Here is a 19,967-nt window from a genome sequence, read left to right on the forward strand (position 1 = left end):
TTCTAATTTTAAAGTGTGTGTATATTAGCAAAACCCTATATATATATATATATATATATATATATATATATATATATATATATATATATATATATATATATATTAATTTAGCATGGGATCATCACAATAATTAAGGTTTTTGCCGATAGTGGGGTCAAATGAATCGTTTATTGAAAACTGCAAGCATTGATTCAATCCTGATTTTTGTACTCAATGTAATGTGTCTGTAACCTTTAAACTAAGTTAATGATATATGATATTAATAAAAAAAAATAAGACTTGAAGTTAAAATGACTTAATTATATAGCATTGTGACGCAAAAGATAATATTAAGTTAATATTAATTGAAAGGATTAATATGACGTGCTTACAAATAAAGGAGTTATATGGTAACAAGGATTGAAAAAACAAAAAAAGCAGTCTGGCCAATATCCAAGCTAGCAAGTAAGACAAGGCTAAAGGTAACTTATATACTTCCATATATACTCCAATGATGCTAAGAGGAAGAAATGAGGATGAGTGGTCTTAGATTGTTGAAGGCATTAATAAAGAAAACGAATTCAGATGGAAAGTGCAGATAAGTTTCTTGTGGAAATTAACTTAGCTTGCAAGTTGGTTCAAAAATCATTCATTCATTATATGAAAAGGGAAAAAGAAATGATAATGACCCAAATCCTAGTTGGTTGAGTGCTGATTAGTTGACCATAAAAGGAAAAGGGTGTGTGTAACATTCTCACGCATATATACCATACGAATGAATAGCTAAATTTTGTACTATGGTAGTTTTAAAGTCCCACATCGGAACAACATGCGAGAAATACACCAAATGTTGAATATAAAGTCCTAAGCGAGCCAGCCTTTTAGTCATTCTTTACTATTATGATAGTTTCTTTTCTTTTTTCCTCAGTCAATGTAAAAATGTGATTCCTTCTTTTTACTCCCTCCGTCCCGGTATAATTGACCTACTTTGGTTTTTCACACAAATTAAGAAAAGTGTATAATTGAAGGGGAAAGTGGAATATATTGTACTCCCTCCGTCCCGGAATAACTGACCCATTTTCTAAAAAAAAGTGTCCCAAAATAACTGACCCATTTCAATTTTCAATACAACTTTCATCATTCCCAATACAATATAACACTAAATAATACTACTTTTATCATTCCCAATACAATATATTCCACTTTCCCCTTTATTTATACACTTTTCTTAATCTGTGTGAAAAATCAAAGTAGGTCAATTATACCGGGACGGAGGTAGTATTGGGAATGATAATTATTTAGTGTTATATTGTATTGGGAATGATGAAAGTTGTATTGAAAATTGAAATGGGTCGGTTATTTTGGGACACTTTTTTTTAGAAAATGGGTCAGTTATTCCGGGACGGAGGGAGTAGGGATTGGTTTTCTAATTTTACGTTGACCCTTGGAGAAAGGAAAAGAAGCTTTCAAAATATTTTTGTTGAGGGAAAATCCTCTAAATTATTTATTAAAATTCTGTCTTTTGAAGCTTTCAAAATATTTTTGTTGAGGGAAAATCCTCTAAATTATTTATTAAAATTCTGTCTTTTGAGTTCAGTTTATAATTTTGAAAATTTGGTTTATGTTTAAATACTTAATTTGCCGGGTGCAGCCCACCAAATTAAGTTCTACAAATTTAATTTCTATTTCAATTCTAATTCAAATTTAGAAGTAGATTTTCTAAGTAATTTGTTTACTTGATAAAATTGAACGTTAGCATGTAGTACACGAATCTGATAGATGTTTAATCGATGCCAAGATATATTAATGGTGGAATCAAAGGGTCAAATTTCAAGTTTTTTTAGAAGATTTTTATTTTTTAAGATTTATGGTTTTTTAAGTTCTAACTAGTAGTGTTGATTGAACAGTGACAAAAGGTTGTACACAAGTTGAATCATCATCTTTGGTTGTTGACATTGAGTTTGTTGTTTGAGTTCTTTTTTAAAAACTTTTTTTTTAAATTAGATTTCGGAAGCTCATCAGATCAGACCTCAAAGTTCACGAAGCGTTAATTTAAGTACTTACAGATTAACCACGAAAGAAGTTCTCACTGTGACAACGGAAGTTGAACCCATGTCCTTGTAGGGTACGAATCCAACTCCCTACCAAATAAGCTCAACTTGAACTCTTTTATAAATAAATTGGTTCTCTTAATTGCAAGCTGTGAAGTTTTTTATTTTTTGGTTTTATGTACTTTTGCTAAAAGTGATGAACTCTCACGAGATTTAATCCTTATTCTAAAACTGCTTCTCTTACTTACAGAGCTTGAAGAGCCATAGAAATGAATGCAACAAGTGTTAGTTTTAGATGCTTGGAGTGACAGGAAACAAACATAGCAGAATGGGTCAGGAGCCATCATAAAAAATATATATTTGTTTCTATTGCCCAAGTGTTGTAATTAATATTATAATGATAACCAGTAACATATAGACCATTTTGGTAACACATAATTACAAAAGCAAAATTGAAAATAAAAAAGTAGAAATTATCTGTTCGAAAAAAATATTGATCATTTTAGTGACACATTTTCTTTAATTAAATCATTGCCTTTTCATTCTATGCATCTTTAACAAACGTTGGTTTCTTGTATGGATTAGTCTCGGGTTGGTTCCAATCAAAAGTAATTTACTTGTAAATGATCATCTTTTATCTACTCCCCCGTTTCAAAATGAGTGTCGCTTTAGTCAAAAAAATTTGTTTCAAAATGAATGTCACTTTCAGTTTCCAATGCAATAATAACTTTTTCTTTTCAACTGTACCCTCCAATTAATACTCTGCACACTACTTCCAAAGTATTACTTTTAAAATTAACCAATAGTTAATAAGGATAATTTGGTAAAATAACCATTCTCTTTCTTTTAATCATTGCATTTCTTAATATGTGTGTAAACACCTAAAACGACACTCATTTTGAAACGGAAGGAGTAATTGATTAGGTATAAATATTTGTCAAGTTTCCCATGAATAATTTGTTTCCAAATCAAAAAGTTATTGATACTTGTTTCCCGTGAATATTTGTTTTCCGTAAAGACAAAATAAAATTGAATACTTGTTTCCCATTGAATTCACCGTCAGTGTAAATGTGAATATGTTTCCCTGAAAACAAACATAATATGCATTGTCCCTTCCAACTGAGCTAAGCTCACGAGAGACATCAATAAAATATTTAGTAGAGGAGGAAACATTCCTACTACAAATAGAACTCCAATATGTTTCCGGATAACATTGTTTAGAGCATTACCTGTAATCCTCTCTTTCCTTCAGTGCACGAGGACAAAATGGTATGGAAACTTGAAAAGAATGGCATATTCTCGGTGAGAATAGCACATGCCGCTCTTATGTTAGCAACACAAATGATGCAACAAACTCTCAATCTCCGATTAAGTGGCAGCTGCTTTGGAAGACCAAAGTATGACCACAAATGTAGAACAGGTTTGGAAAGGGTTTGATGGAATATGGGAAGTGAGACAACTGCATCGTTAGAACTCTTCAACTTCTTCAGAAATGGTCTCTGTGGTTCTGCAAACTCTCCTGATAATGAGTGTGCACTGTTTATGGTTTTATGTTAAAATATCTATGTTCATCTTCTTAACCCTTAACTCTTTTATTTTTCTTAACCCATTGATCGTTGAATCTTGTCAAAGATCTAATTTTCTCAAAGAGAATCTAAATTTTAAGTCACAATTCATTAACTAACTCAATTAATTGAATCAATTTGTTATTTGTTGATTAATTCCCATAGTATTTAATTAAGTTTGTTAGTTAGGGTTTATCAAGTAACTAGTCAAATTAAGTTGTATTAATAACTTAACTCTTTAGCCAAATGATTGGGTTCAAATGGTTAATGAGTTCCACCAGAGGGAGAATCGTTCTTGAGAATCCGATTTTGATTTTTGGTTTGCTTGGAACAATTCTTGACAGACTTTACTTACCCCGTAGCCGAACTTTGAATTACTAAAGGGATTTCCGCTAGATACCAGAGGGTCAACATAAAAACAAAAAAAAAGAACTTTAACTTTGCAATCAATTAATTTTGTTGATTATCTCGATGCAAACAAATTAATTGCTCTATTGTGACCGTTATTATCTTGTGTGTTTTAAAATTATTCTCTTAACAGTTAAATCTTCATAAGGCATCCAATACATTAATCTCACAAAATTCTGCTAAACACACCTTTTAAATCTCATATATTTTATGTGATATTTATTTACTCACTCAAGATACTAACTCGATAGTCTCTGAGTTGCATTTATCCAATTTGGAAGTAAATCTTTGACTACATATATTTTAATAATATTGTTAATTTTAATGGGGTCTCACGTTTAAATCACACATAGTATTCCATTAAACATATTAACTATTATAAGGACATTATTATGTTATATAACAAATAACATAATACAAAGGTAATACAAAAGTAAATCTAATCAACATAGATTATTCATTAGGGTTTACTCTACCATATACAACATCTCTTAGTCTATGAGATCATTTAAATTAGGAAAAGAAAAATACAATTATTTGGTACCAACATAATAACTAAATGATAGATCATGAAATATTTTGGCATTCGGTATATTGCACATTTATTTTGGTAGCATAACAAAACATTCTTCTTGATTGGGAGTTTGTGTACTCTCATGGGTTTGGTATTCATAGAATCGGTTGACATTCGTGATTAATGCACTTAGTAACAAACCATATTTGTCGACAATCGGCATCAATTTTACATTCATTACGTACTGTAATGAAAAAAATATAATAAATAATGGTACTAAAACCTTATAAAAAAATGTGTATACCAACTACGTAGTAAAGAAGTAAATTTGAAAAAGGACAAAAAAGTTATTTACCTCCATCAACTTCTGCTGCAACAAAAAATAAGAATAGAAAAGGAATCGTAGCATAAGCAAACTTTAGAATATGAGCCATATTTTTTTTCATTTTAGTATGTAAAAATAGAATGTGATTTGATCTCTTTATATTGTAAAAAGTTCATGATCTCCTACAAAAAGTATATAGTTTTTAGCTCTTATGAAGTTGTAAAACCCCTTCATAAAATTATAACTACTACAAAACATCTCTTATGTATATCAAGTGTGTTGTGTTTGTCCATTGAGCACACGTAGAAAGGTGATCACATAACAAACTTGTTAATAAAAAAAAAATTAATTTTCATTAGATTTCTAACCTTTCAAAACAGTAAAGGGAAATGTTAATTTTTTAGACAATATATAGTTATTTTTTTAATAATGCACCATAAAGATGAAAAAATATTTATGCATTGTAGGATCAATGTTTTTTGATAATAGTAGAAATCATTGAATAAAAAAGAATGCATATTTAACTTTGCAATTGCGTGATATTTAAATTTATGGACAAAGGTGCAACAACAGGAACATGAATAGAACTATTATTATTACACTCCTCCTGAATAACCAAAGAATATTCTTTGTTCATGGAACGAAATGGATCCATCAATGACGGTTTTTGGATTTTCAAAAATGTTGTATTTGGATTTTTAAAGTCTATTTTGAAAAAGAATTTTTATTCACCGAAGTTATTATTGGGTTGAGACGATCAGATTGCTCTCTTTAACACGATTTACAACACTACCCAAAATTGTGTAAGGAAGACTATCAACCCGCCGTCTCCCAGATAAAATAAGTTCAACTACATTTATGCAATTAGCTACTGCACTGTAGCTAATCGTTCAAGAATTACACCTCCAACGAGAATTTAATACCGAAACAAATCAATTATGGTAATATGTCCACTCTACTATAGTATTGTGACCGTTCAAATATAGTTTTACCATCATTCTAACCCTTAACATCTCCAAGTATTAATATGGTACTACAATCACTCAAATATGGTGTTACCACAATTTCCAACCTCTAAATTCTCCAAAGGAAGAAAATATCCAAAGGATACATACTCTTAAGATCATTCTTACCTCTGAAGGTACATTATTAGTTCTCAAAACGACTATGATCTTAAATTTCCTGTCTGAATGCATTTCATATTTAAATTAAATTTATCTAATGAAGGAGAGAGACTGCCCACCCATATCATGCTCTCAAGTTTTAATTCTCAAATTTAATTTTAATGTTTAGTAGTTTGTTTTGATAAAACTGAATGCTTACATATAACTGTATCTGCTAAATGTTTAATCGACCTTTTACATGCAAAATCTACGGTACACTTGAAAATTTAAGTGCACAGGAACACCAAATATTCAAATTAATGGCTAAATGAGTTTTTTGAAAAATAAATTATTGTTTTTGATTATTTACGATTATAATAATTAAATTTTATTTACTAAAAGTATCAGCAAAATAAAATTTAATTTTTCTGAATTTTTATTACTTATAATAGAGAATGTTGATTATATTTTACGATAAAATGTAAAAAAAGAAAAAAATAGTATAATTCTTATAAACAATGAAATTATATTTTTTTTCGTATGAAATGATATTTTCTAAAATATAAAAGTCGATAAATAGGTCTTTACTTCATAAAAAAATTATTGTTAATTTATGGATTTAGAAAGCAAGTGTATCGGTACACTTTAATTATGAGTGTATCTTAGAGGCCCCCCTTTTACACGTTTTTAGAGGCAAATTTCCTTGGCACAAGAGTAAGTAGGTTCATGATTTTGTAACTGTAAGCGCCAGTAATGTTGATTTAACAATGACAGGAAGTTTGTCAAAAGTTGAACCACCATCTTTTATGGTTGAGATTGAGTTTGTTACTCCCATATTTTGTGATAGTTGTTTGGTTTAATGGTAATTAAAGTCAATGAGGTCTTATTTTGAAATTCAAAATAAATAGTATCTCTCTCTTTTCATTTTTGAATGGTGGTTAAAAAGTTGATTGTAACAATAAAAGTATGAAAAGTTGAATGAAAAGAACAATGTTCACTTTCTCAAAAAAGATTAGTATTGTTACCATCAAGAGTACAAGAAATGAAAAGACGGAGAGGCGAAAATAATTCCATTAAAAATCAATAATATTAAAGAAATTCATATCTTGGATCGAGGTATGTTTTTTTGCTCTTACAGAAATATATGACATAGTGAAGATCATAATATCAAGATCCTTGGTGAATTTGCTTACAAGTTAAAGTTCAAAATCCCTTCCAATGTCATGCATTTTGGTGGGGACATGGAGGTTCTCCAAGATGTGGGTTGCATTGGATGTGTATTGGAGTCAAAGATCTCGGATCATTTAATGTAGACATGCTTGGTAAGCATGGATGGAAATTTCAAATTGATAGAACCAGTCTTGTGTCACATTTGTTTAAGGCGCGTTGTTCTCCTGATAGAGTGATAGTGACTTAATTTGGTTGAAGATTGGTCATAATCTAATTTACATGTAGAGGAGTATTTTCAGTGAGAAAATTGTGTTGAAAAATGAAGCTCGTTGGTGAAATAGAACATGTGATAATATCTCTCTATTTGGTGAACCTTGGTTGTCGAATGAAATTAGTTAATTAGGGAGCACCCCCGCTTTTGCATAGCTACAAAATGTAAAGGTGAGTGTTTATTGATCAATTATTTGATGAGCAAGTTTCGTTTTTAATCCTCAACATATCGTTGCATCACTAAATAACGGAAGACGTGTTGGTTTGGAAAGTTGAAAAGCATGGCAATTACACGGTACATAGTGCTTACATATTATGTATGTGTAATTTTGCCGATTATTCACATTGAGACGGTCTGGATAATGGGAATGTATTTTGTAACTTAAGTTCCTCCAAAGGTAAATAATTTGGTGTGGCGTGTGTGCAGAAGTTGCTTCCCTACATGAGATCGCCTAAGTAGTAGAGGCATGAATTTTCCCATAGAATGCGTTTTTTGCAACGAGAGTTGCGAGGACAACATTCACGTGTTAGGACAAGAAACGCAAGTATGTGCACTAATGATCAGCCAGAATCGAGTAGTGCTAGATGTCAAAGTTGGTCGAAACTGGCACCTGGAAGGTATGAGTGTAATATAGATGTGACATTCTCTTCCTCTCTTGATAAGGTAGGGGATTGAGATGTGTGTTCGGGACGACGAAGGTTCTTTTGTACATGCAAAGACTACATGTTTTTCCCACCTTCCTATGTGGAGGGAGGGGAAGCCTTGGGCCTTTATACTGCCTTAACCTGGGGGTTGGCCTTTAGCAAGACGACATGAATTTTGTTCTTGATTCTAAGAAGGTTGTAGATTATTTTAGCATAGATAGCATCAATATCGCTAAGTTTTGTTGTATTTTGATCGCATTAGAGAAGGTAGCCCCATTTCATGCTAGCTCCCATATATATTGATGTATCGTCATGTATTTGTTCTGTGATTTCTAATGAAATGCTATAAGTCTGTTCCTTTAAAAAAAATTGAAATTCAAAATAAAAGGAAATTAGGATAAAGGGTGTAGATTTTGACGTAGACAAATTTTGTATTATAGCAGTGTTTTGAGTCCCACATCAGAACGTGAAGAGAGAAAAAATAGAAAATGACCAATATAAAATCGAAGCGAGTCACTTCTATCAACTTATTATTCTTTCTTACGATGTGGGGGTCTATATAATATTTTTTTCTCTTGGATACCTTCGAGTTGCACTTTGGCAATTTCTAACCCTTCTTTTTCATGGTCAAGTTGATAATGTTGATTTTATTTTTTAAAGTGAATATTTGACAGTCAGGAATTCCCTAGTGCATTCTACTAAAATTATTTCTTAAGATTTTAATTTTGCTGGCTTATTTACAGATTTTGTATCCATATTCTGTTCTATCTAGGGTTCCGCTTTCATCTTGGTTATTTTTTGGCACTGGTAACGAAGGTTATTGAGGTTCTATTTTCTTTTCCACATCCAAGTCCAGCCTTTCTATTTTATTTTTGTTGGTGGATGATTAAGCCTTGTTCTTTTCTTAATCATCATCTATAATTGTAGAATAATGGAGACAGAGTTCACAATGTTATGGGGAAAACACTTGTTTTCTTGCTTTGGTTTTCATATGTTTTTTTTTTTTATTCATTTAACGGTTGCAGACTTGAACATCCTAAATCAGAAGACAGACAATGGAGTGAAAGTTAGAAAATGAATGTTGAGCTGCATAATATTAATTATTAAAGACTTTCAAGTTGTGCCTCTTCTGAAGAATGCACTGAATACCTTGCAAAATATGTCAAGTCTACTCAATACAAAGTTGACTCACAAAGACAGCTGAAGAATACTCTATATGCCTCATAGTATTTGAATTTTAAATTTATGAAAGCTATTTGTCAAACAGTTGATGTATCCAAAATTGTTGGCAATTTCAGATATCGTTTTCTTAACATCAGCTAAGATATATCGTGTAGATTGATTGAATTAGGGGTTCAATTTCCTTGGCACAAGAGTGAGTGTTCATTAGTTGATCCGTTTAAATTTTGTTCAAAGTTGCTTAAAAAATATTTGTGGCAAAGTTTAAAAAATTTTACTAATCTTCAATTTGTATTTTAAAAAAATTTTAAAAAAGAATTCATTACTCGGGTGTCTTATGGTAATTTTTATTTACAGCAGAAAAAATCTCATTAAAAGCAAAAATTTGTTCACCATTTTCAGATGTACATTTGGTGACTTTGATAAGAGGTCAGATATGAACAAGATATGATTGGGAAAAAGTAGCAGCGAGTATCTTCAAAGTTTTCCTTTTATCCGGCGGTGGTCACTCTAGTGGAAATCGTTTCTCATGGCCACTGAGATAAAAACCAGTGATTAATGACGAGTAAAAATGCAGCGAACGACTTGATTTGGGCAAGGAAAAACTGATGGTAGTTGGCATAGGGAAGAAATCCATGTTTGATGTTGGTGGTGGAAGGCGAGAGGCAGTGGGGGTGAAGAGTGGTGGAAGACGGTGAGAGGCAGTGGGAGTGAAGAGTGGTGAAGGAAATGGAGGCCAAAAGATAGGGAAAGGATAAACTAATATTTGCTCTCTGAAGGCTTCAACAAAAGCTAATATTTGCTCTCTGAAGGCTTCAACAAAAGCTAATATTTGCTCTCTGAAGGCTTCAACATAGTTGATCTCTAGTAGAATAATGTTCATGAAAAGCAATAAAAAATAAAAACTATTCCAAAGTCAAAGACCTGCCACAAATAAACTTTTTAAATTTAACTTACAAATGTCTAACTAAAACCATAAACTTCAAAGCGCTCTGACTAAACGGCTAGGGTTACAGCACAAATGCTGTTGAAAAGTGAAAACAAAGTTTTACAGCATAAATGTTGTTGTCCCGGGGGGGCAGTGCCTCCAAGGAGGACGCGATAAACAACAGAATCACGTCAGACAAAATTAATTGCAGCTTCTACAATTTCTTCCTCAAATGGCTTATCACACTGTTTTGTCAACTTAAAACCAAAGCATTACTTGTTCTCTGAACACTCCTTGAATTCAATTGATGGACGCTTGATAGCTTTCCTCCCGAAACCATCACCAAACGATTCAAATTTGATTTCGTCATCATCACTGTCAACAGTCTCCGAAGTCACTCGATTCTGATAGCTTCTTAGTTGAATGAGATATACATTGAAGTAATAACTCACCATGTCTTTTCTTGTCCTCTTTTGAAAGTAACTGGATGGATTGTTCCAAAAAGACTTGTTTTGGGAGGGGATTTTTCGACTCATTATATCCTTAAAACTCTTTTCTTCATCACCTGCCCATTGAAGTGAAACTTCCTCGCCCATTTTATCAAATCCCCAATGGTAAAATGCAGAACCCAATTCAAACTTCAGCTTCATCCTGTTTGCAGCAATATGCAATCTTACACAGTCAACTGAACCTTGAACATTGCAGCTACACTTTCCTCGTCTTCCTCTACCAACAAGATCTGTTTCTGTAGTAGGTCTTGAATCATCTTTAACAGGCCATACTTGTGTGCCTAAAGATTTAGAGTCACTCCCATAAACTACACCAGTCCATTGCGGAACTTCCACTTGGAAAAGAGGGCCAACAGAAACATGACGAGAATCATCACTAAATGGGTCATATTTTTTCTCTACAGTCACAGCTGCTTTAGCAGTTGATATTTTCTTTTTTGTCACAGCTGCTTTGGAAGTTGATTTTTTCTTCTTGATCATGACATCTGGTTTGCCAGTTGTTTTCTCCATAGGACTTTTTTCTGATTCCATACCGTGCAACTTAAGAGCGACAGACAGCCTTTTACTACGTCTCAGATTCTCATACTTGGCAGGATTCATCTTCACCTTCTGTAAAGCATAAGAAAATTCAGTAGATATTTTTTGCATAACACTTAAATAAAATTTCTTCTTTTAGATCTTGTCAACTAGTAGAAGCATTTCTCAATGTTTTGATATCAAAGTAATAAAACCAAAGTGATTCATTGAATAATCTATAGTGGCTTTTTACAAACCAGTTTGCAATATATATAAAACAGGCTTTTTACAAACCAGTTTGCATGACCGTGTCCGTTTCAAGGCCTTTTAGATGGGCCACCCTGTCCATTTCAAGGTTGCGCCCACAGCAGAATCCAATTCATGCGATTTAGGGGTATGTTATGATTCATCGCAATAAATCGAGATTCCTGTTGTGATCGCTATCCAACAAAGATACACACATCAATTAGTATTGATTGGGTTATTTGCTTTGTTTTCAATCGATATATAGATAACCAGGCTCAATAGTGCAGTTACAGTTCTTAATGGAAATTTCATAATGCAGTTACAGGCTCAATAGTGCTAATAATGATGGAATTTATTTAATCCTTGTAATTTTGTACACTGGGCCAAAGCTATCCAATTTCCCGTATTTTATTATTGTATTAACCCTTGTTGACCTATAGCAGTTAGCAGCAAGCTGAGAGTTTGGAATTTTATACATATTGTTTTAGGAAAGAAACCGGTAGATTGTGATTATATATTTATTATGAATGCAGAATTAAGTACATTGTAATGCTAATCATAAATACAATAAAAAGATAACTAGCCATTCATGTGAAAACATTCTGGTTCAGGATATGAAACGCACAAAAAATCCAATGTGTAAAATCATGTATAAAATCATTATGTGTAGTGAAAATATACCTTGGATGATGATCCACGGTTTGGTTCTGCATGCTTTCTGACCGACAGAACATCTCGTGCCCTCGGCATCTGAACAAAAATGTCCTGGTCTCCTTTATACTCCTTCCCCTTTGATGGTTCTGTTAATGGTTGAGCTACAGGCGATTCCCGATTACGTTTGCGAGAATTAGATTCCTTCTCAAGGGATGACCCGTTTGCCAAGAACTTTTGACTCTACTTCTATACTAGATATGTTTTGAATTTTATAACAAAAATAAAGGAGGCACAGAAAAACCTAGATTGCCCTTTTGTTTATGTTGATCGTACAAACACAGAACATCACAAAAATGGTGGTGACATCAAGGAAATGAAGGGTTTCCTGGCAGTATGAAGAGATAGGTACAATTAATCACAAGATCAAAGTTGAAACCTGAAAATTATTGATAATTGATGGTGGCGGTGATGGTACTAACTGGTGCTGCTGTAGAATTTCAATGCTGCAAATGAAAAAAATTAGCTGAATTTGAGTTTTTATTCAAAAGGATAAGAAATATGGTGCGAAAATAAATGACTAAAGTTGAGAGATTATGAGAATAAAACCCTCCTCTTCTCTCAGGGGTATTTCTCTTACCTTCATTTCATTCCCCTTCTTCGAACTCCCTCCCAACAAAATATTTTTTGACATTAAAAAAAATCAAACAACTTGTTGTTGTTCCTTTATAATGTTAAATACTAGGGTTGTTAATTGGGTGGGCCAGGCCCATTTAATCTAGTCCGATAAAGCCCAAATCGATTAGGTCAAGTCAAACCTACAATAAAAAATGGACATGAATCCACTGCAGTTGAGAAATCATACACGCTATGGCTAATCTCGGCCATTGATTTGAGATCAGACGATTAAGATTACTGATTCATTAAAGCATTTACAAATCATCTCATACATCAATTTTAAATCGGACGGTAGAGGTGAGTAATTGTGTCACGCAGTTACGCACCAAATCCATTTCCCAAATCAAACTTAGGGGGATGTATTGGGTTAGAAAATTGGTCAAAATTTTGTAACTTTTAAGATGGGATTTAAAATTGGTCAAAAAAAGGTGGAATTTAATAGATCGAAATGGTATAAATTTATAACAGTTGAAAAAATTACTTATAAATTTATAATTTCCCAAAGAGCCCCCCTTCATTTTTATCAAATATATTAAAAGTTACAAAACTAAATGCAAATATAATAATGAAATAATAATGTGCGGATAAAGAAAAGTATAATCGTCCCAGTGAGATTAGGTCAGTTGCTAGGGACACTGCATTATATTTGTAGGGGCTGGGGTTAGAACCCCGGACACCCCACTTATTCACCTTAAATGGTGAATTTCTAGCCACTAGGCTACTTGACAAAAAAAAGTATAATCAACACAATTGTTTCCTCTCTCTCTCTCTCTCTCTCTCTCTCTCTCTCTCTCTCTCTCTCACACACACACACACACACATGCACGCACACATAGTCATTCTTATATTGTCGATAATATATTTCAATGATTATAAAGTCTGGCATGGTTAGGTCAGGTATGCGATAATCAAACTTAGGTGAATGTATTGGGTCAAACCTTAAAAAGATTATAGAAATGTCTTGTATATTTTAAAAGATAATGTAAGGTTTTGTAATGTCAAAGATTTTAAAACATCTAACTCGTAAAAATTTATAAGATTTGAAATGACAATAAACAACGAAGACTTTTTTTGGATAGTAAAATGTTATTAAGTTAGTAGTCGTATCCAGGGTTTGAGCCCTGAGCTTCCTTCTTAGAACTCTTTTCATGTCTCTTAGAAAACAAGGAACAACTCACATTTCATCAACATTAGGATAGTAAATTTTGTTGTCAAAACCAATTGAAGGAAACTTACAAGGATAAACATCAGGTAGCTACTCCACTCTTGTCTTCCATACACCTTCTTGATAAGGACCTGCGATAAGTCCCAATAAAAGTGAGTGAAGCTGAAAACAACAAAGAGAAGAAGAAAAACCCACTTCTACAATTGTGTTAATCAGAGATACAATTGTGTTATTTGAACATCAAAATAGAGACGTTGTATGTGTTTCGTTTACTATTTACCTTCTACAACAACTTACACACATTTTAAAAATTAACACAAACCAAATGACACCCGTATTCGACACCAAAATTTGATGTCAAAAAATTGTTTCTCTTAAAGCTAAGCAATCATAGATCCTAATGCAATTCACCCTCATTGAGAAAAATGGGTAAACAATTAATCCGCGACATTGAAGTACAATTGCAAGACCAGCATAATCCATTGGACAGCAGTACTTATTAGCAGTTGTTGACTGCTGATCCAGATAAATAACACTCCACAGTGAATTCAAACATATACAGTCTATAGTACTAAAGGAAGAACATTTCAATTGGAACAAAGAAAAAGTTGCAATGAAGAGAGCAGCACCATATCAATCATTTTGAGATAAAAAGGGGAGAACTTTTGTAATATTCCAGCCATCAATATCATATCCAACATTAATTACATCATTATAAGGAACATAAGGAGTATGTCATTATTTGTGCATGTCATCATTTTATACAACAAATGTACACTAATTATCATTATTATAAAGCAGTAGTGATCAATACATATAAGGAATACAGTGGAAACAGGTCATTCAGCATACTTTTTATCCAAACGAAAAATGAAGCAAGAAAGTCTTTGATGAGTGATACCACAAGACTGAGAAAGGGTTATAAAAATGTTCATTGAAGAGAGAATCAGGGTAGAATCTCATCTTAGACTGATAAAAGCAAGATTGTGAAGAGTAGACCAGATGAAGAATAATCCAATAGTTAGAGGTGGAAAGGGAGATCAAGAAAAAATATAGGTCAAATCATGGAGAGATTTAGAGGTAGATGATCTGTCTTTGGACCTAATACATGACAGGACTATTGGCATCAATTGATACATATAAACGAACCGACCTAGTAGGAAAAAGACTGGTTTTTTTTCCTTCACCATCCATGATTGCTTTTTGAAAAACGAATCAACGTTGGGTGCCATGAATTATAGACAGGTCTACATCATTAAATCGAGAAATCTAATTTCCCATTCCCAACCCAAAAAGAAAACATTAACGTTCCAGCTCCCAATATGAATAGAAACCCAAGAGCTTATAGCACACAAAACTACAGTAAGTGTGTGGAGCTTCTGACATGTGTATTGGCAAGTGAGTACATAAGACATTCATATGCTATTGGTTTCAGCAGGGATCATTCATGGAAAAAAAGTGACTCTTCATCTAGCATTACTTTTTGTGTATTATTTGTGAGGTATTGTGTGGGATAGGAGCTGATGCATTTGATATGGAACATAAATCATTTTCACAATCTTGCGTCATCAAATCTTTATATTTACCAATTGATGATGTCTCACCCCAATTGGAATTATATGTAAAATGACAACTTATGGTCAACAATAATGAAGAAGATCTCATAATTTTAATGGAATTATATGTAAAATGACAACTTATGGTCAACAATAATGAAGAAGATCTCATAATTTTAACATAGATTACCTAAATATATTATAACAGCCATTACAGTTTCATTCTGGAGAAACTTAACAAGGATTACTACCTTTAACTTTTTATTCATATGCACCAATCTCGCATCATCAAGGAAGCAGATTCACCATTCAATGTATCTAATGCATTAACAAGATCTGAGTGAAAATAAGAAAAATGTAAGTTAGCAAAAATAACAATCAAACAAGGTTGAATGAAATGAATAGCAAGTGCACTTTTAGTAATATTCATTACCACCAATATATGTAAGGTAAAGGTTGTTAATAATGCTTACCAAACATGGGACTCCAAGTCTGGTTAATAACATCTAAACAAACCGAACCAGACCTGAATATCAAAGAAAAAGATTTTGATCAGCTGTTGAGTGTAACAATTTATTTGAGCAACAGCCAATAGAACTTTCATCTTAAAACTCCTTCGATGTCCCTTAGAAAACAATGAAAGTTTGCTTGCTATGAAAAACTCACATTTCATCAATATTACGATGGTAAATTTTGTTGACAAAAACAATAGAAGCAGACTTATAAGGATAAGCATCATGTAGCTCCACTCTTATCTTCCATACGCCTTCTTGAGAAGGACCTGCAGTGAGTCCAAATAAAAATGAGCGAAAACCTATGCAGCACGGACTCATCAGATTAAAGGCATGTCCAATGTCCGGCACCAACACGACACTGACACACATGGTTATATTCTATGAAGCACAGACACCTGACATGACATAATTGAATGTAATCACATGTGTCGGTGTCGTGTTGGTGTAGGACACCGGACACGCCTTCAATTAGAAGTGTTGATGCTATACAGGTGACAGTGCACTGTATGTGACACCTTATGTGCTAAACACAATTCGACATCATAATTTTGATGTCAAACAAAAAAATCATTTTTCCTAGATTTAACCAGTCATAGACCCTAATGCAATTCATCGTCGTCGAAGAAAATAGGCAAACATTCAATGATGAAACAAAAAGGGGAAAAATTGATACAAGAAGGATGCAAGAAACTTACTGTGTATAACTTAGGTCGATGGAATTCAAGAAAAAACTGTTGCATGGCATCATTGATCCTCTTCACGTTATAATCACCCATCATCCTGATTCACAACAACCCCAATTACAAAAACATTAGAAATTCTGAGGGAAAAAAAACTCCAAAGCAACAGAAATCCAAAACAAAACTCTTTGAAATCAGAAACAAAACAAAAAATCCATGTTTCGGTGTTTGTTTGTCTTTTGTAATTGTGGGTGTTATCTCTGCAGAGTAGAGTAGTGACTATGTCCAAACGAGGAAGTTTTCACTTTTGATTAAGAAAGAAAGTAAATTTCAACAAGCATTTAAACTAGTACCGAATTCTGACTTGTGCCAAGCTTATTCAAAATGTCATCCACCACTAACTTGCTATTTAGGTAGCCAATGAAACACGGATTCGGACACGGACACCAGACACCGGACACGACACGGACACTGACATGCCGACACAGTTAATAATTTGAAAAAATCACATAATTCATTGTAATTACAAGTGTCGGTGTCGGACACGACACGTGTCCGACACCGGGACATACCTAATCCAAGGTGTGTTTGTGCCGTCACAAGTAAAATTGAAATTCTAAAGCCACAAAAGTGTTTGTATTGGGCATTATGCTTTTGTTTGTTGAGGAGTTGGTTGACTATTTTTCCACTTTGTTTGAGCATCGGCAAGATTTTACAATTTTGAGTGGATTGGTTATTTACTCTTTTTAAAAATTGACATGATGGAGGTTTGACACATTTTGTATTATATAATCCGAACGACCGTATTTTGCGAAAGATTGTGAAATAGGTTGGCAAAACGTCGGATTTCTTTTGAGTTTTTATAGATTTTGGATTATATATTCCGAAATGCTATAAAAATGCTTCGAGTTTTATAATCCGAACACAGGTAAAATTGGAAAAGTGGAGAGTGTGCAAGAAGTAAGAAGGTTGAGAAAAGAGACAATCATTATTGTACTATGTTGAGGCCCAATTCTAATTTCCAACATATGATAAAAAATAATTGTGTACAACAATAATTTTTTGGGGGAACAAATATTTTTTGCCGATATTTTTTTATTTTGGAAGTTTTCTTTTTAAAAAATTAGATGAAAAAAATAATTTTTTTAAGGAGTAGATAAACTATTTTCTTTTTGACGAAATAAAGTTCAAACTATTGATAACAAAAAAATAGTTCAAATTATGGAACTATATTGCTTTCAAAGTAGGTAGAAGTTGATGTACCCCAAAATAAGCCAAAATTCAAAAGAAAAGTTACTTTGGGTCATCTCTGATTTGGCTCTCACATATTTTAATTGAAATATTATGCAAATTTAGAACATATAAATATGTGATTGAACACATAAACCCATCTGTGATCCGTGGCAGGATAATGCAAGCATGTTATTTTTGTCATCTTATATTCAAATTAGAGGCATCTCATAGTCATATTTTCATCTCATAATAGACCTTTCTATTTAATTTATGATTTTTTGTTTGTCAACCATGACAGCATGGTGATGATGGTGCACATGAACGTTTGTAGCACTATCTGCCCTCGGACCCATGTGATGTGATCTACTGCAAAAATTAAAAAAGGAATATTTGGCTCTATTTATATCCCATTATTCTCCATATCTACTTTGCTTTTTTTTTTTTTTTTTTGGTCAAGAAAGAATGGGGAGAACATTTGTTTGTAGTTTGGTTTTGCTATGCTTTTTGATTCCTTTAACTGTTGCAGACTGGAACATATTAAATCAGAAGACACACAATGGAGTGAAGATAAGTTTGAAGAATTATTGTGAAAGTTGGAGAATGAATGTTGAGCTGCATAATATTAGAGACTTTCAAGTTGTGCCTGAAGAATGTACTGAATACATTACAAAATATGTCAAATCTACTCAATACAAAGTTGACTCGGAAAGAACAACTGAAGAATGCTTGGTTTATCTTAGTACCAGCTGCAATCTGAAGAAAGATGGCAAAGATGCTTGGGTTTTTGACATTGATGACACTCTTCTTTCAACAATTCCTTTCTACAAGAATACTTTGTATGGATAATTCTGAATCCATCTTAATCAACTAATCGTTTTATGTTAATTGTTCGTTGTTTATTTGATATTGCTTAATCTGATGACCCTTTTATTGACAACATAGGGGAAAGAAAATTAATGTGACAGCTTTGGAGGAATGGATGAGCAAGGGTAAAGCCCCTGCTCTTGACTACTCATTGAGGTTCTTCAATGAGATTAAATCTAGAGGAATTCAGATCATTTTGATTTCTGGGAGGAGGGAACATCTCAGATCAGCTACAATCGATAACCTTGTCAATGTCGGTTATCATGGGTGGACAGGTCTTATTTTGAGGTCAGTTCAATCCAGTTTTTCCTCTCTTTATATCTAACTAATTCTTATATTTCCTTTGCTCCTCATAACAGTTTAACTAAATCCCCTCTCCCTGCATTGCAGAGATCCCAGTAATGAATTGGTGTCAGTGGCAGAATACAAGTCTCAAGTAAGAAAATATTTTACTAGTAAAGGTTATCGCATTTGGGGAGTTTTAGGTGATCAATTCAGCAGCATTGCGGGGAATACTGGCGGTATAAGAGCATTCAAACTTCCAAATCCAATGTACTATGTTGCCTAGTTTATCATTGTAACAGCATTGTTTCTTTCCCATTTTAAATTTCTAAAAGCTGCACTGCTGTTTAAGGAATATCCATTTGGTAGAAGGCAGACAGCCATATTCATGTGGATATTGTATGTCTTACCAGATTCACATGCAAGCTTATAATTATTTCAAAAATGCCCAAAAGTTATATGGAGTATTATTTCCCAAAACTTCTAGAGTAAATATGAAATACTACATTGAGTGACAAAACTGTGAGTCTCCTTGTATCTATTAGATAATAGATACTCATACTACTTAAGAAAAAATTGATGGTTCTGGTTGAAGAAGCTTTTCCTGGAGAATAAGTATTGTATGAATCTCTTAATTGAAAATCAATTTTCTTCTTTTATCTCCATGCTTAGATTTTCGTATTTTTCAAACACAGCCTCCTAAACAAGAACAAGCATATCTTTGTTTGAGCAAATCCTCTCATAACTAGAAATCCCGTATTCACTCAAGATCCTTATCAGTAAGCTGGCGACTAAATAAACGCATCTGCTGAAGAACTCCTAAGACTTAAGAGAGTGCTTCTGCTAGGTATCCACCCATGCCAGTGTCTTCTAAAATGCTAGTTGCTACATTAGCTTTTCATTGGAAGTGCTAAGTCCACCTTCTATTAGGGAGT

General features: G+C 33.0%; 2 protein-coding genes and 1 long non-coding RNA gene across 7 annotated transcripts; 2 read left to right on the forward strand and 1 right to left on the reverse strand.

Moving 5' to 3' along the window:
* The first annotated feature begins 430 nt into the window (after positions 1-430).
* LOC146956624 (uncharacterized) lies at positions 431-3,610 on the forward strand. Its single transcript, XR_015020455.1, has 2 exons — positions 431-2,104; positions 2,281-3,610. It is a non-coding gene; the product is annotated as an uncharacterized LOC146956624 (long non-coding RNA).
* A 6,505-nt stretch (positions 3,611-10,115) lies between these two features.
* On the reverse strand, positions 10,116-16,966 carry LOC146956625 (AT-rich interactive domain-containing protein 2-like). Of its 5 annotated transcripts, none has more exons than XM_085729985.1 (8): positions 16,669-16,966; positions 16,125-16,239; positions 15,932-15,984; positions 15,710-15,794; positions 13,974-14,033; positions 12,542-12,565; positions 12,090-12,447; positions 10,116-11,255 (listed from the first exon to the last, which is right to left on the reverse strand). In XM_085729985.1, exons 7-8 carry the CDS (start codon positions 12,156-12,158, stop codon positions 10,410-10,412), a joined length of 915 nt encoding a protein of 304 aa, XP_085586111.1. In that variant the 5' UTR covers positions 12,159-12,447; positions 12,542-12,565; positions 13,974-14,033; positions 15,710-15,794; positions 15,932-15,984; positions 16,125-16,239; positions 16,669-16,966; the 3' UTR covers positions 10,116-10,409. The 5 variants fall into 5 exon arrangements, with proteins under 5 accessions (XP_085586111.1, XP_085586122.1, XP_085586139.1 ...); XM_085729996.1 differs by having other exon boundaries at positions 12,090-12,223; positions 12,499-12,565; XM_085730013.1 differs by having other exon boundaries at positions 12,090-12,223; positions 12,499-12,565; positions 15,649-15,794.
* Positions 16,967-18,047: 1,081 nt separating this feature from the next.
* Positions 18,048-19,486, forward strand: LOC146956626 (acid phosphatase 1-like). Its single transcript, XM_085730064.1, has 3 exons — positions 18,048-18,722; positions 18,829-19,038; positions 19,141-19,486. The coding sequence occupies exons 1-3, from the start codon at positions 18,349-18,351 to the stop codon at positions 19,316-19,318; spliced, it is 762 nt and encodes a 253-aa protein (XP_085586190.1). The 5' UTR covers positions 18,048-18,348; the 3' UTR covers positions 19,319-19,486.
* Positions 19,487-19,967: the final 481 nt, after the last annotated feature.

Source organism: Medicago sativa, chromosome 1 (genome assembly GCF_051527215.1).
Source record: "Medicago sativa cultivar Bolivia chromosome 1, Bolivia_mono, whole genome shotgun sequence".
In the NCBI taxonomy this organism is placed as follows: domain Eukaryota; kingdom Viridiplantae; phylum Streptophyta; class Magnoliopsida; order Fabales; family Fabaceae; genus Medicago; species Medicago sativa.

Bases quoted from the DNA above. Each gene is read 5' to 3' on its own strand.
- LOC146956626 (XM_085730064.1), top strand. From the start codon at position 18,349: ATGGGGAGAACATTTGTTTGTAGTTTGGTTTTGCTATGCTTTTTGATT. The intron at 18,723-18,828 runs GTATGGATAATT...TTGACAACATAG, and splicing joins CCTTTCTACAAGAATACTTT to GGGAAAGAAAATTAATGTGA. The intron at 19,039-19,140 runs GTCAGTTCAATC...CCTGCATTGCAG, and splicing joins TGGACAGGTCTTATTTTGAG to AGATCCCAGTAATGAATTGG.
- LOC146956625 (XM_085730004.1), bottom strand. From the start codon at position 12,158: ATGCCGAGGGCACGAGATGTTCTGTCGGTCAGAAAGCATGCAGAACCA. The intron at 11,256-12,089 runs GTATATTTTCAC...TATGCTTTACAG, and splicing joins ACCGTGGATCATCATCCAAG to AAGGTGAAGATGAATCCTGC.